The 15993-nt window shown below is 46.4% G+C and overlaps 1 protein-coding gene across 2 annotated transcripts in view; it reads left to right on the forward strand.

Moving 5' to 3' along the window:
• The window catches only part of LOC149308509 (rho GTPase-activating protein 45-like), a 46972-nt gene that overhangs the window by 20816 nt on the left and 10163 nt on the right, over window positions 1-15993 (forward strand). For both annotated transcript variants that reach the window (XM_089535871.1, XM_089535870.1), the window contains exons 10-16: window positions 5327-5407; window positions 6938-7138; window positions 8255-8392; window positions 9535-9725; window positions 10512-10621; window positions 14302-14394; window positions 15743-15906. In XM_089535871.1, the coding sequence (XP_089391997.1) occupies window positions 5327-5407; window positions 6938-7138; window positions 8255-8392; window positions 9535-9725; window positions 10512-10621; window positions 14302-14394; window positions 15743-15906 (978 nt within the window). The remainder of the gene's footprint in view (window positions 1-5326; window positions 5408-6937; window positions 7139-8254; window positions 8393-9534; window positions 9726-10511; window positions 10622-14301; window positions 14395-15742; window positions 15907-15993) is intronic.

Consider the following 15993-nt stretch of genomic DNA (forward strand, 5'->3'; position numbering starts at 1 on the left):
ACCAGAGGAGTCCTGGGGTGCCTTCCGCCTCTGCAGTTCAGCAGATCTTGACCTGCAAGTTGTGTTGGAGGACATAGACATTGCAAGAGAAAAGCCTTCTCTAGACATTTCTAGGTCCTCCAGTGCAATTCTATGGTCAACGTCCAGCAGATCTTGGCCATAAAGTTATGCTGGAGGACCTAGAGTTTCCTAGAGAGAACCCTTCTCTAGGCATTTGTCAGTCATCCGACGTGGTTCTATAGTCATTGTCCACCAAATGTTGACCATAAAGTTGTTTTGGAAGCACTAAGGATCCCTAGAGAGAACAGTTCCCTATGCATTTGTAGGTCCTTCAGTGCAATTCTATGGTCAACGTCCAGCAGATGTTGGCCATAAAGTTGCACTGGAGGACCTAGAGTTTCCTAGAGAGAACAATTCTCTAGGCATTTGTATGTCCTCCACAATTCTGTGGTCAGCGTCCAGCAGATGTTGGCCATAGAGTTGTCCTGGAGGGCCTAGGGATTCCTAAAAAGAAAACTTCTCTAGGCATTTGTCGGACCTCCAGTGCAATTCTGTGGTCAGCATCCAGAAAATCTTGGCCATAAAATTGTGCTGCTGGACCTAGAGTTTCCTAGTGACAACACTTCTCTAGGCATTTGTCGGTCCTCCACAATTCTATGGTCATTATTCAGAAGAGGCAGGCCATAAAATTGTGCTGGGGGACCTAGGGATTCCTAGAGAGAACACTTTTCTAGGCATTTGTCAGTCCTCCAATGCAATTCTATGGTCAGTGTCCAACAGATGTTGACCACAAAGTTGCGCTGGAGGACCTAGGGATTCCTAGAGAGGAATTCTCTTAATTAAAAATATAATAATGTATTTTATTTGCAGTTTTTCCACATTCCCAGGGGTCCTGTTCCCCCAACCCCAGTGAATCTGTGAGTCACAAGGGGGCGGAGCTAGCAGACTAGCTTTATATACCAACTTCCATTTTAACTCAACAACTCTGCTCAAGTGGCATCAGGTTAGAATCAGATATTGAAACAGAACCTTCCCTTTAAGTGTAAGATAGCAGCCAGTACTTACCTTTAAAGAAGTATTCCTAGTAGATTGACTGTTATATTTATTACTAAAGACTTTGCAGTATGGACAACGAGGGATCTGCCGCAGTCACCTGCAACTCTTGTGGGATGTTTCTCTTCTTGCCTACAGAAGTGGAGAACTTCACATGCACCAAGTGCAAGTTGGTAGCACTCTTGGAGGAGAAAGTGCAGCAGCTGGAGTCCAGAGTAGCTACACTTCAGCAGATTAGGGAACAAGAGGATTTCCCGGACTCAATAGAACTAACCATCTTGGATGAGTACCATGCAGAGGAAGATGCTAGGGTGGAAGAGGTCACTTGCCAAACAGAGGAGGCAGACAGCTGGAGGAATGTCACAAAGAGAAGTAAGCCAAGAAGGAATTGTTCGGGGAGCTTGCAGCTAGAGAATCGATTCGAAGCTCTTTCCCTTATCAAGGAGGATGAAGAAGAGCAGCATGGACAGACTTCAGGGACGGAGCAGGGGAGCCTGAGAGTCCCACCCGAGGGAACAGTCGCTGCTAAGCCTCGGAGGAGGCGTGTGGTCGTAGTGGGGGACTCCTTGCTGAGGGGTACAGAAGCAGTGATTTGTAGGCCTGACAAGATGTCTCGAGAGGTGTGTTGTCTTCCAGGTGCAAAGATCCGTGATGTGACAGAGAGGCTGACAAGACTGGTCAAGCCTACTGACCAATACCCCTTCCTCTTGGTCCACGTGGGAACTAATGATACTGCAAGACACAGCATTCAGAACATCAAAAGGGATTACGAGGCGCTTGGTAGGAAGCTGAAAGGAATGGATGTACAGGTTGTCATCTCGTCTCTTCTGCCAGTTGAAGGGCATGGTCCAGGAAGGGAGAGGAAAATAGCAGATGTGAACAACTGGCTTCGCAGATGGTGCCGCCGAGAAGGATTTGGATTCTTCGATCATGGGCTGCGGTTCCATGAGGAGGGACTTCTTGCAACAGACGGGTTGCATCTCACGCCAGTTGAAAGAAATGTTTTTGCCAACAGTCTCAAGAACTTGATCAGGAGAGCTTTAAACTGAGTTCCGAGGGGAAGGGAGACAATATTAAGGAAGGCGAAAGGGATGGCGAAAATAGTCAAACTGACATAGAGGAAACAAGGCAAACAGTGCAAGGACCCAGCAGTGGGAGGCAAAAAAACTTGCACAGGCAGCAAGTAAAAGGGAACCATGGTCTGCGATGTCTCTACACTAATGCACAGAGCATGGGAAATAAGCAAGATGAACTCGAACTCCTAGTACAACAAAGCAAATATGATATAATAGGCATCACTGAAACCTGGTGGGATGAGTCTCATGATTGGAATGTGGAAATAGAGGGGTATAACCTTTTTAAGAGAGATAGGCCAAACAGGAAAGGAGGAGGAATAGCACTATATGTCAGAGATATTTACACCAGTGAAGAGATCCTGGACATCAATCATGGAAGCCAGGTGGAGAGCATCTGGATAAGAATCAAAGGGGAGGGAAACAACAAGGGTGTTACGGTGGGAGTCTACTACAGACCCCCAAGTCAGACTGATGAATTGGATGATATCGTTCTAGAACAGATGACCACACAGTCAGAAAAGAGAGATGTAGTAGTGATGGGCAACTTCAACTATCCTGATATTTGCTGGAAGTCAAACTCAGCAAAATCCTCAAGGTCTAGCAAATTCCTCACTTGCCTGGAAGACAATTTCATGGTCCAAAAGGTGGAAGAGGCAACAAGGGGGTCAGCTATTTTAGATCTGATCCTAACCAACAAGGATGACTTGGTTAATGGGGTGCAAGTGGTGGGATCCTTAGGTGGAAACGACCATGTTCTCCTGGAGTTTGTTATACAGTGGAAAGGAGAAGCCAAGCATAGTCAGACACGCATCCTAGACTTTAGGAGAGCAGATTTCAGTAAACTTAGAGAAGTATTGAGGGCGATTCCATGGTCAGAAATACTAAAAGATAAAGGAGTTCAGGACGGATGGGACTTTCTCAAAAGGGAGATACTGAAGGCACAATTTCAAACAGTTCCAGTGAGAAAGAAAAACGGGAGGTGTCTCAAGAAACCAGGATGGATGACTAAGGAACTTTGAACCGAGCTAAGTTTGAAACAGAACATGTATAAGAAATAGAAAAAGGGGGAAATCACGAAAAAGGAATTCAAAGAAATAGCAGGCATGTGTAGGGGTAAAGTCAGAAAAGCTAAAGCGCAGAATGAACTCAGGCTTGCTAGAGAGGTTAAGAACAATAAAAAGGGCTTTTTTGGATATGTCTGCAGCAAGAGGAAGAAGAAGGAAACGGTAGGGCCACTGCGTGGAGAAGATGGCAAAATGCTAACAGGAGATAGAGAAAAGGCAGAATTACTCAACACCTTCTTTGCCTCAGTCTTCTCAGAAAAGGCAAAGGGTGCTCAACCTGAGGATAATGGAGCAGAGGACAGAATAGGGGAATTTCAGCACAGAATAAGTAACGAGATAGTAGAGGAACACCTTGTTAATCTAAATGAATTTAAGTCTCCGGGACCAGATGAACTCCATCCAAGGGTATTAAAAGAACTGGCAAAAGTAATATCGGAGCCATTGGCAATCATATTTGAAAACTCCTGGAGAACAGGAGAGATCCCAGCAGACTGGAGGAGGGCAAACGTTGTCCCCATCTTCAAAAAGGGGAAAAAAGAGGATCCCAACAATTATCGTCCAGTTAGTCTGACATCAGTTCTAGGAAAGATTCTGGAGCAGATCATTAAACAGAGAGTCTGTGAACATCTAGAAGGCAATGCCATAATCACAAAAAGTCAACATGGGTTTCAGAGAAACAAGTCATGCCAGACAAATCTAATCTCTTTCTTTGACAAAATTACCAGCTTGGTAGATGAAGGGAATGCTGTGGATATAGTATATCTTGATTTCAGTAAGGCCTTTGACAAGGTTTCCCATGACATTCTTGCAAACAAGCTTGTAAAATGTGGGCTAGACAAAGGAACTGTTAAATGGATCTGTAATTGGTTGACCGGCCGAACCCAAAGGGTGCTCAACAATGGCTCCTTTTCATCCTGGAGAGAAGTGACCAGTGGGGTCCCACAGGGCTCTGTCCTGGGCCCAGTGCTATTCAACATCTTTATCAATGACCTGGATGACAGAATTGGGAGCATACTTATCAAATTTGCAGATGACACCAAATTAGGGGGAATAGCTAATACCCCAGAGGACAGGATCAAGATTCAAAATGACCTGAATAGACTAGAAAGCTGGGCCAAAGCTAACAAAATGAAATTCAACACAGAGAAATGTAAGGTACTGCACTTAGGGCGGAAAAATAAAATGCACAGATATAGGATGGGTGACACCTGGCTGAATGAAACTACGTGTGAAAGGGATCTAGGAGTCCAAGTAGACCACAAGTTGAACATGAGTGAACAGTGTGATGCGGCAGCTAAAAAGGCCAATGCTATTTTAGGCTGCATCAATAGAAGTATAGTGTCTAGATCAAGAGAAGTAATAGTGCCACTGTATTCTGCTTTGGTCAGGCCCCACCTAGAATATTGTGTTCAGTTCTGGGCGCCACAATTCAAAAAGGACATTGAGAAACTGGAGCGTGTCCAAAGGAGGGCGACAAAAATGGTGAAGGGTCTGGAGACCATGCCCTATGAGGAACGACTTAGGGAGCTGGGGATGTTTAGCCTGGAGAAAAGAAGGTTAAGAGGTGACATGATAGCCCTGTTTAAATATTTGAAAGGATGTCATATTGAGGAGGGAGCAAGCTTGTTTTCTGCTGCTCCAGAGAACAGGACCCGGAACAATGGATGCAAGCTACAGGAAAAGAGATTCCACCTGAACATTAGGAGGAACTTCCTGACAGTAAGGGCTGTTCGACAGTGGAATGCACTTCCTCGGAAGGTGATAGAGTCTCCTTCCTTGGAGGTCTTTAAACAGAGGCTGGATGGCCATCTGTCAGGGATGCTTTGATTTGGATTTCCTGCATGGCAGGGGGTTGGACTGGATGGCCCTAGTGGTCTCTTCCAACTCTACGATTCTATGATTCTATGATTCTATGATTCTATGAATGTGGTGGAACCCACTGTATATACCACTCTTTCAAATGTTGCAAGTGTTGTTAGGTCTGCAATCCATGGATGATGGAGAATTATCCTTGCAATACTGGCGGTTTTAAAACGCAGTGAATAAATAGATGATGCTGGCCTGCCTTGCAGGGAGGTTGTTGTAAAGATTTTGACTCTCCTTTTTTCCCTTTCTCGTTTCCTTCTCCTTCAGCCCCTGCAAATGCGGCGCCTGGAGCATGAGAAGCGTCGGAAAGAGATCAAGGATCAATGGGGCCGGGCCCAAAGGAAACTGGTGAGCATCTGGGATGATAAGGAAGACAAAGACACTTTCTCAGCCTCAGAGGAACGCTATCGCAAACTGCCTCTGAACAAATCTTGCCAAGAAAAACCCTGTAATAGAGCTGCCTTTGTTATTGTGTGCCTTGTTTTTATTGATTCAAACAGGAACATTGTTAGTCTCGTTAATAACAATAATATTTGTTATAACAATAACGTAACAGCTAATTCTGGGCACCACAATTCAAAAAGGACATTGAGAAACTGGAGCGTGTTCAAAGGAGGGCGACAAAAATGGTGAAGGGTCTGGAAACCATGCCCTATGAGGAACGACTTAGGGAGCTGGGGATGTTTAGCCTGGAGAAAAGAAGGTTAAGAGGCGATATGATAGCCCTGTTTAAATATTTGAAAGGATGTCATGTTGAAGTGGGAGCAAGCTTGTTTTCTGCTGCTCCAGAAAACAGGACCCGGAACAATGGATGCAAGCTACAGGAAAAGAGATTCCACCTGAACATTAGGAGGAACTTCCTGACAGTAAGGGCTGTTCGACAGTGGAATGCACTTCCTCGGAGGGTGATAGAGTCTCCTTCCTTGGAGGTCTTTAAACAGAGGCTGGATGGCCATCTGTCAGGGATGCTTTGATTTGGATTTCCTGCATGGCAGGGGGTTGGACTGGATGGCCCTAGTGGTCTCTTCCAACTCTACGACTCTATGATTCTATGATTCTATGAATACAACTACTGCTGTATTCATAATTCTTTAGCATTAGCATTTTCATCAGTTGAAAAGGCATTCTTACGTGCTCTCAGTAAAAATAAGTGGCACCTGCCTGCTTTGTCTGACAATCCAAAGAGAGGGTCTGGTCTGCACTGCAGAAATAATGCAGTTTGACGCCACTTTAGCTGCCATGGCTCCATGCTGTGGGATTTTTTGGGGATTTATAGTTTTACAAGATATTTAGCCCTCTGCAAAAGAGTGCTGGTGCAGCTCCAGGATTCTGTAGGATGGAGCCATGGCAGTTAAAGCGGTGTCAAACTGCATCACTTCTACAGTGTGGATGCATCCAGAGAAAGCTAAATATTTAGCAAAATTGCAAATCCCATGATTCTGTAGGATGGAGCCATGGCAATTAAAGTGGCATCAAACTACATTAAGTCTACAATGTAGAGGCACTCAAAGTTAAGCATTTTGCAAAACTATAAACCACAGGGTTCTGTGGGACGGAGGCATGTCAGTGAAAGTGGTATCAAACGGCATCATTTATACAGTGCAGATGCACCCAGAGAAAGCTAAAATACTTTGCTAGATTACCAATCCAATGATTCTATAAAATGGAGCCATGGCAATTAAAGTATTTTTACAGTCTTGCTTCACCTAGAGAAAACTAAATGTTTCACAAAACTGCAAACTCCACGATTCTGTAGCATGGAGCCACGGCAGTTAAAGTGGTGTCAAACTGCATCATTTCTATAGTGTAGATGCTGCACTCTGGGACTGGTTGTTGCTCAGGTGCTGATTCCACGTCTTTCCTCCTCTCACTTTGCAGCAAGAAGCAGAGAACAACCTGCGAAAGGCCAAGCAGACCTACATGCAGCGCTCGGAGGAGAGCGAGAAAGCCAAGCATGTGGCAGCCAAGGCGGAAGAGGAGCAGCTGGGGTCCAGCGGGGGCATCGGGGGCACCATGGGCAGCACCACCACCAAGGCCCTGGACAAGAAGCGGCGCCTGGAGGAGGAAGCCAGGAACAAGGCAAGCGGCAGGAAGCGCAAGAAGGGGGGAATACAGCCCTGAAATTTGGGGGGTCCCAGTTCCAGTGAGCCAATTTGGACTGCAACTCTGGAATCCAGGGTTTGAATCCAGGCTCAGCCATGGAAACCCATTGGGTGACATTGTGCAAGTAACACTCTCTCAGCCTCGGGCGACGGCAATGGCAAACCTCCTCTTTACAAATCTTGCCGAGAAAACCCAGTGATAGGTTCGCCATAAGTCAGAAATGACTTGAATGCACACATGACAGCAAAGAGGCTGATTCCATGCCCCAAAACTGCCCAAAATGTCCCAGAAACATGGAAAAACACCCTAGTCCACTTTTGGGAATGAAATATAGGGTGCATGTACATGGTTGAAATAATGCACTTTAAGTCTTGCAGCTCTGTCCTCTGGACTCCTGGGATTTGTAGTTTTTACAAGGTCTGCAGCCTTCTCTGCCAAATAATTCTGGTGCCTCCCAAAACTACAAATGCCCAGATTCTGTAGGATGGAGCCATGGCGGTTAAAAGGGGTGTCAAGTTGCATTGTTTGGCCAGTATAGATTCACCCAAAGAAAGCGAAATAAAACTATAGAGGAACTGCAAGGAAATCAATTTGGCTTTTGCAAAGATGCCTTGTCTAAAATGGCAAGTGCATGCATGCCCTTCAACATTTGACAAGGACACCTGTGACCAAGCAACATCAGAGTGTGGCCAAGATGTCGAAACACTCTCTCAGTCCCAGAAAACCCTGTGAATCTGTGATAGGGTTCTTAGTCAGAAACGACTTGAAGGCAGACAACATTAAGTGGGTTGATTGTTGGACTAGGACTCTGGGTGACCAGGGTTCGAATTCCCGTTTGACCACGGATACCCACTGAGTGACCTTAGTTGAGTCATACACTCTGTCCCAGAAAAGTCCATGATAGGGTTGCTTTAGGGTCACATAAGTTGGAAATGACTTGAAGGCTCTTAGCAATAATTCTGGCCTATTCGGGGAACAGGAACTGGGTCCTTGTGCGCAGAACTGAACACAGAGTGGGTACGCTCTGTAAGTGCCCCCTGTTCTTGCCCATCTCTACCACTCTTTGCAGTTTTAACTCCTTGCCAATTCCAGGCAGAAGAAGCCATGGCCACCTACCGGACTTGCATCGCAGATGCCAACACACAGCGGCAGGAGTTGGAGGACACCAAAGTGACCTCTTTGCGGCAGCTACACGAAGTGGTCAAGCAGAGCGACCAGGTCATTAAATCGGTGAGTCGGGGGATGCTCCTTCCCTCCTTCTTCCAAAGGGGCCTTTTTTTCTGCCATGAGGACCAAAAACTTGGTTTCTGGTGTGAAAGAGATCTAGGATGCTCAGGGCAGTGAGGTCTGTTCTCTGCTTTGGATACAGTTTTTGTGCACCTTGCAAAATTTCCGAGCAGAGCAGAAAAACTCCAAAGGTTGCAGTTTGGGAAATGCAGAAAGGCAAATTTCAGAGCAGTGCAGAAAAGCACCAAAAGTTTGCAATGTGAAAAATTCAGAAAGTCAGATTTCTGAGCAGAACAGAAAAGCCCCAAAGGGAAATGCAAAAAGACCAATTTTGGAGCAGAGGAAAAAAAGCACCAAAAGTTTGCAATTTGGGAAATTCGGAAAGTCAGATTTTCACAGAGCAAAGGTGGCTATTTGGTGAAATGCAGAAAGTCAGATTTCTTCCTTCTTCTAGAGCGCAAAAGGCCAGTGTGCATTACTTTTAAATACATTACTTTTGCATGTTTTTAATTGTACTGTTATTTTAAATGGTGGGCTGTTCTGAGTCCCAGTTTTGGTGGAGAAAGCAGGATAAAAATAAATATAATTATAATATAATAATTGTATTGGCAACCCGCACTTGGTGTCTCACCCCACACCAGTGGCATACCTAGCATATTTGGCACCTGGTCTGGATAATTTTTTAATAAATGTCCCACACCATTTAATACATGCCCCACATCATTTTTTAATAATAGATGCCCTTTGGTGTGCGGCATTTATTAAAAAATTATCCAGACCAGCTGCCAAAGGAGAGGATGCAGCAGTTTGCTTTTGCCTGCACCAACTGGGAAGGGCACAATGCATCCTTTTCCTCCTCTCCTCAGCCACGTTTACTGAGCGTCAACTACTTTTACACTTTAAAATCAGATTGCAGCAATGGGAGTAACCTCATGATGAAGGTGGAAAGAGGACAAAGTAACCAGGACATTTTAAGAGCAGCAGGAAAAGTGGGATAGCAGAGGATTAATTGGGACTGTCTCTGCCAAATTGGGACAGTTGGAGGGTCTGTTTATGGCCTCCACAGAGATCCATTCCTCTCTCCTCTCTTCTGCTTCTACATTTTCTCCAACCAATCCTCTTCTTTTTCTCTCTCTGGACCCCAGGCCACTATTTCGTTCTACCAAATCATGCACATGCAGACGGCACCGCTGCCTGTCTACTTCCAGACGCTGTGCGAGAGCAGCAAGCTCTATGATCCCGGACAGCAGTATGCCTCCCATGTCAAGCGGCTGCAGCGGGAAGACGAACCGGAGATGCAGTATGACTTCGAGCCCTACATCTCCCAGAACAACTGGTAAGGTGGCAAGTGAGAATCCAGCAGGTCCAGTCCTGAATCCTGAATCCAAAGTCAGGCTTATGGGTCTATCTTGATTCTTGCTAAAACGTTGAGATCCAGGAGTGGGAATCGTGTGGATTGCAGCTCCCCGCAGCCCCAGCTCAGCCAGTGGTGACGAATGCTGGGAGTTGGAGTCTGGCAATACTTGGGGGCCCTCCTATTGAGCAGAGTTGGGAAGATATCTTTTTGATTTGGATTGCAACTCCCAGAATCCTTCTCCCAAGCTGCCAGTGGTTTCTTGAGTTAGAATCATAGAATCATAGAATCGTAGAGTTGGAAGAGACCACTAGGGCCATCCAGTCCAACCCCCTGCCATGCAGGAAATCCAAATCAAAGCATCCCTGACAGATGGCCATCCAGCCTCTGTTTAAAGACCTCCAAGGAAGGAGACTCTATCACCTTCCGAGGGAGTGCATTCCACTGTCGAACAGCCCTTACTGTCAGGAAGTTCCTCCTAATGTTCAGGTGGAATCTCTTTTCCTGTAGCTTCCATCCATTGTTCCGGGTCCTGTTCTCTGGAGCAGCAGAAAACAAGCTTGCTCCCTCCTCAATATGACATCCTTTCAAATATTTAAACAGGGCTATCATATCACCTCTTAACCTTCTTTTCTCCAGGCTAAACATCCCCAGCTCCCTAAGTCGTTCCTCATAGGGCATGGTTTCCAGACCCTTCACCATTTTTGTCGCCCTCCTTTGGACACGCTCCAGTTCCCTTTCCCTTCCATGATTCTCTCTTTGCAACAGGTCTCCACTCAGCCGGACACGGAAAGGCAGCTACAGCACCAGTGAATTTGCCCAGGCGGGCAGCCTGGATGCAGCCAGCAAAGATGGGGCGAACCACATAGAACGGCGAGGTGAGGAGTTCTGCATGTGTATTTGTGTGTTTCATGCCTCCACATTTGCTGGTATGGGGTAGCGGGGTTCACATTTTGCATCCCACCTAGCATTCCGCAGCTGTGCCAAAACATTCCCCCGTTTTGCAGCCAGGATGAATTCTGCAACCAGTCTGTGCAGCACCGCTGTGCAAAACCCCTGGTAAGTTCAGGACTGACAGAAGGAAGGACTTCCCCAGCAAACCTGAAACGCAGGGAGAAGATTTGTACTCAGGTTTCTCTACAAAGCAGAGCTTGGAAAGCTGTCTTTGAAAGGTGGTCCACCTCACTCACCATGGCATTTTGCAGGAAATGCATTGATCTTTCTCATTTGGCACGAACCAAAAAGTCTGTGCCCCCCCCCCCCGCCCCCCCGTCTGCCATCATCCTGTACAGGGGACATAGGCCAATAACCCCAGACTGGATGCTAATCTGGCAGTTTCAGCCCAAACTTGGCCCAAAAGCCCCTTAGTGAGGTTCAAAAAGGCCAGCTGTTTGCAGCAGTTTCATGGAAACTGCACTGCGATAGCTAGTGGGCCACATAAGCACATGCTCATTTACTTGTTGCTGCCACCACAGTACTTCTGAAGGTCCCAGTCATAGGTGAAGCCAGATGCCATGTTTCTGCCTTACGGCTCATGACAGGGGCCTTCAGGGGGAATGTGGCAGGTAATGGAGTGTGCCATGGCGCCACAGTATGTGTGAACACCTGCCTGTCGCCACACTAGCGAGGAGATGGAAACGGGTCAGAACCGCAGGCAGGAAACCACAGGGTTGGCCCACAGTATCCTGCCCATGTGTATAGGTCCACTGTAATACTTTGAGTTTTATTGCACAAGAAAAGAAAGCAGAAATGGAGCCAGAGTGTAGTGGCTTGCCTTATGCGATGCCTTATATTGCGATGCTTCAGTCCTCTTCCCATAGGAGACGGTTTTAAAAGTGCCTCTTTTTTCTACGAGAAGAGAACTGAAGCACAACAACATCATGTGCTTTCTATTCTTGGATTTTAGCATTCTGTGCACCAGTGTGTGTCCTTAGCCAGCAGTGGTCCTACCATGCCACCCCAAACCTTATGACCTTCAGATGTTCTAGCTCCCACCATACTGTCTCAGGGATGATGGGAGTCGTAGGCTGGGATGCAGCTGCGGCCTTTTTTTAATGCACTTTCTTGGAAGTTGTGACAGTAAGAGCTGTTTGACAGTGGAAGAGGCTCCCTTGGAGTGTTGGAGTCTTCTTCTTTAGAGGTCTTTAAACCATCTCTTGGCCATCTCTTAGGAATGCTTTGATTGTGATTTCCTGCATGGCAGAATGGGGTTGGACTGGATGGCCTTTGTGGTTTCTTCCAACTCTATGATTTTATTTAGGACCATGCAAGCACAACGACACCAGCATGTGCTTCCTAGGAGCTTCTGGAAGGGCAGTCTTTAACACTGTGGGTGATGAGATGGCTCAACCTTTTCTCTTCCATTGAAGAGCACATGGCCATGCCACTTGTCTCACCATCCTTGGTGCCATGGTGAGCCAAGGAGCTTTAACTGCAGTGGCTTATTCCATACGACACAATGGGTGAGCCAGATCCACCACATCTCGATGGCGCTGGATCAGTGTGGGAGAGAGGAAATTTGGCTCTGCCTGCAAAGAATGGGGCAATGCCAGCCAGCCAGTCACAAAGTTCTGCATGTGCCGTTTGTGGTGCCCCTTGTGGTGCCACCGTAACAAAACTTGTCCTGTGATTGGCTCCTCAGGTGGGCGGGGTCACCAGGTGCACAAGTCGTGGCCGACCATGATCACAGAGATCAAGGGCGGCCTGGAGGCCCATGCCACAAGCTCAGGTAGCCAGCCATGCAACACGCAGGTCTTCCTGAACACTTCTCCCTCTGCTCTCTCTCACCCCAGCCTTCAGCCAACTGCACAACTGCTGCACACTTACAACTTAAACCTTATCACAGGGCACTGCTGTTTTCACAACCACCTGTTCCAGTTGCAGGAGATTCACTCTCTCCATTGAATGGTGTAGTTTCATTATACAAGTTTGAGTCTCCTGGGATTCTAAAATCCAAAATATTCCAGAATCCAACATTGTCCTCATGGGTGGCTGAGAGAGGGAGGCCTTTAGTGGCTCAGTGCATGCAAACTTTGTTTCATACACAGAATTATTTAAAAATATTGTGTATAAAATTAGCTTCAGGCTATATGCATAAGGTGCGTAAGAAACATAAAAATGATTTTTGTGTTGACTTGGGTCCCATCTTGGGAGCAGAGTCAATCCAGTGTGATTCTGTGTGGCACTCTCCTGTAAAATTGCAAAAATGCTCTTTGCCCCCATCCACTTTTGCATTATGTCTGTGCAAATATTGCAAAATCCTGAACACTTCTAGTCTCAAGCATTTCGGACAAGGGACACTCAGCCTGTATTCACCTACCACTGTGACATTGCAGCGCATGGGCATCTGTTGCACAGTGGTACCCAATGGAATGACCAATGTGTCCAGTGCACAGTGGGCACCGAAGTGCATCGTGGCACTCCTTGATATAATTTGAAGACCAGCTAGGAAGTGCTAAAGCACAAGAGCACCTGATGTGCCTCAGAAGTGCCTGATGCACATTGGAGCACTCTTGCCGGCACCTGCTGGATCCACATCTTTGCATTTTATGAAGGGTTTTGTTCTGTTGTTTTTTTTTTTTTTTGCTAAGTAGCTACAGAATTGGAAAGTGATCTAGTGCAGGGTCTTGACTTGGAATTTAGTGGGGTTGGGAGGGAGAGAAAAATGGATTGAAAGAGCTTCTTTTGCACTTCACTTGCCCCACTTGCAACCACAAATAGCAACTCCCTCCCCCCAGAAACCCCTTTCCACCTCAAAACTATGCAGTACAGTGGGAGCAGAGTCAATCCGGTGTGATTCTGCATAGCAAAGGTGGCACACAAGAGACTCTGTTGTCCCACAGTCACCTGTACAATTGCAAAAATGTTCCCTGCCACCTGTCCACTTTGCCACTTGCAAAGATTGCAGCTTGCAACAAAAGTCAGAAAATATCCTTCCTTCACATGAACAGATTTTGGGGCTTTGAGTTGATGGCAGACCAGTGAGGTAGGCGAGGCTCAGAAAGAGTAGCTCTGGGTCCAAACTCATCCAAATATGTGACTGAGAGCCCCTCCAGAGACCTTCTCCCTTTTGGGATGTACCGTAAGGTGGTGATTAGAACCCCAGACCCGATTCTCACTAGTTATCCTGAGAACCTTAGGAACCTCTCACTCCTGGAGATTCTCCAAAGCTTGAGCACTTTTTGAAAGCTCTTCTTGGACCTGAATATAGTCTGCACACTGATATCTATGCTGTTCTGTCTCTGCTGCCCCAGGCTGGAGGTCCAGGTTTTGAGCGATGGGTAAATTTCAATTCAACATTAGAAGGAACTTTGTGACAGTAAGAATGGTTCAGTAATGGAAGCAATGGTCTAGAGGGGTCTCCTTCTCTGGATATCTTCCAAAAGAGGCTGGACAGCTCCCCGTTGGGGATTTTCTTGTTGGACTCCATGGCCTCTGGGGACCCCTTCCAACTCAAGGGTTCTGTATTATTGCCTACATATTTACCCTTTCTCACTCGCTCACAACTTTTCCAAATTTTATTCAACCTTTCCTAACACTGAGGTTCTTTCTTGGGCAGGTGAGTTGCCCCCAAAGTACCAACTGATGCCTTCCAATGGATCCTTGTCTCCTGGAGATGACTCTGATGGAAACTCTCCGTTGTTTGAGCAGAGTATGTATGGGTGCTAAGTCCAAAAGGGGGGGAAGGTGCTGGGAAGAAAGGGAGGAAGAGGACATATAGGGCTGTCTGATCAGGAGTCTCCTTCTTTAGAGGTTTTTACACAGAGGCTGGATGACCATCTGTTGGGCATGCTTTTGATGGTGTCTTCCTGCATGGCAGAAGCGGGTCGGACTGGGTGGCCTTTGGGGGCCCATTCCAACACTAGGATTCTGTGATTGTGTCTTAGGCCTTGGGATTGCCAAGCTTCAGCCTGAGGCCTATGGAGGGTACCTGGTATTCCGAGTAACCCAATTAATCCTTTGTATTCCCACTTTCTCAGCTGTTTTCAAAATGTCCCAGTTTCTCTCTCCTTCTCCCAACTTAGTCCTCCACTAAGTTCCACTGGTGCAAAATGAGTTCAAAATGCAAATATACTGTACTTTTGCTGTTGTTGTTAACTGACCTCGAGTCGATCTTGACTCATGGCAACCCTATGGATGAGACATCTCCAAGATCCTCTGTCCTCCATTGCTCTGCTTAATTCCTGCAACCCTATAAAACCCATGATCTTAACAGAGGCCACCCATGTAGCATGTGGCCTCCCTTTCTTCCTTCTTCCCTCCACCTTTCTCAGCATCATTGTCTCTTCCAATGAGCCCTTCCTTCTTAGTGTGGTCATCTTAGCTTCCAGGGAGGTTTCTGGCTTGATCTACTCTAAGAGCCATTTGTTTGTCCCTTTGGCTGTCCATGGCATCCTCAGCCCTCTTCTCCAGCTCCACATAATCTCCAATGAATGGGTTTTCTATCTTCTTTTTTCATTGTCCAGCTCTCACATCCATACATGGCAATAGGGAATACAAAGGCTTGGATTATTCCAACGGATCTTTCCTAGTTCTTTCATTGCCACCCTCCCCATTCTTAATCTTATTGCCTGACTGCAGTCCCCATTTCTATCCATGTTTGATCCCAGGTATGAGAACGCTTTTACTATTTCTATTTCTTCTTTGTCTAGGTTAAACTTGTGAAGGTCCTCGGTGGCCATTATTCTGGTTTTCTTTATGTTCAACATTAAGCTTGCCTTTGCACTTTTTTCCTTGATCTTCCTTAGTTGGTGTTCCAGGTCTGTGAGGTTTTCGGCTAGTATTATGGTGTCATCTGCATATCTTAGATTGTTGGTATTCCTTCCTCCTATTTTCACACCGCACCCGACTAAATCAGCATTAAGAGAAGAGGAAGGGGCAGAATCTTGCTCTTCCCAGGAGCCTCAAGCAAAAGCAAACTGCTGCAGCCTTCCCTGGTTGTCTGACCTTCTTCATTAAATCACTTTTACTTATTTTTGCTCTCCCCTTCCAAATGCCAGGTATTAACGAAATGAGCCCAGGGATCTCCACTGCCACCGGACCCTTCCGACATGTTGGCTTGTCCAAAGCGGCCCAGACTCACCGGCTGAGAAAGCTACGCACCCCATCCAAATGCCGCGAATGCAACAGCTACGTCTATTTCCAAGGAGCCGAATGCGAGGAGGTACGGAGGAAGGCCAGATGCTTTGACTGCAAAAAGATTTTTCAAAAAAGGATAGGGAAAAGTTTTCCCATGAAAGTATTGTGGATT

Source organism: Sceloporus occidentalis, unplaced genomic scaffold (genome assembly GCF_023333645.1).
Source record: "Sceloporus occidentalis isolate IW3139 unplaced genomic scaffold, rSceOcc1.0.p SCAF_8, whole genome shotgun sequence".
Classification (NCBI taxonomy): Eukaryota; Metazoa; Chordata; class Lepidosauria; order Squamata; family Phrynosomatidae; genus Sceloporus; species Sceloporus occidentalis.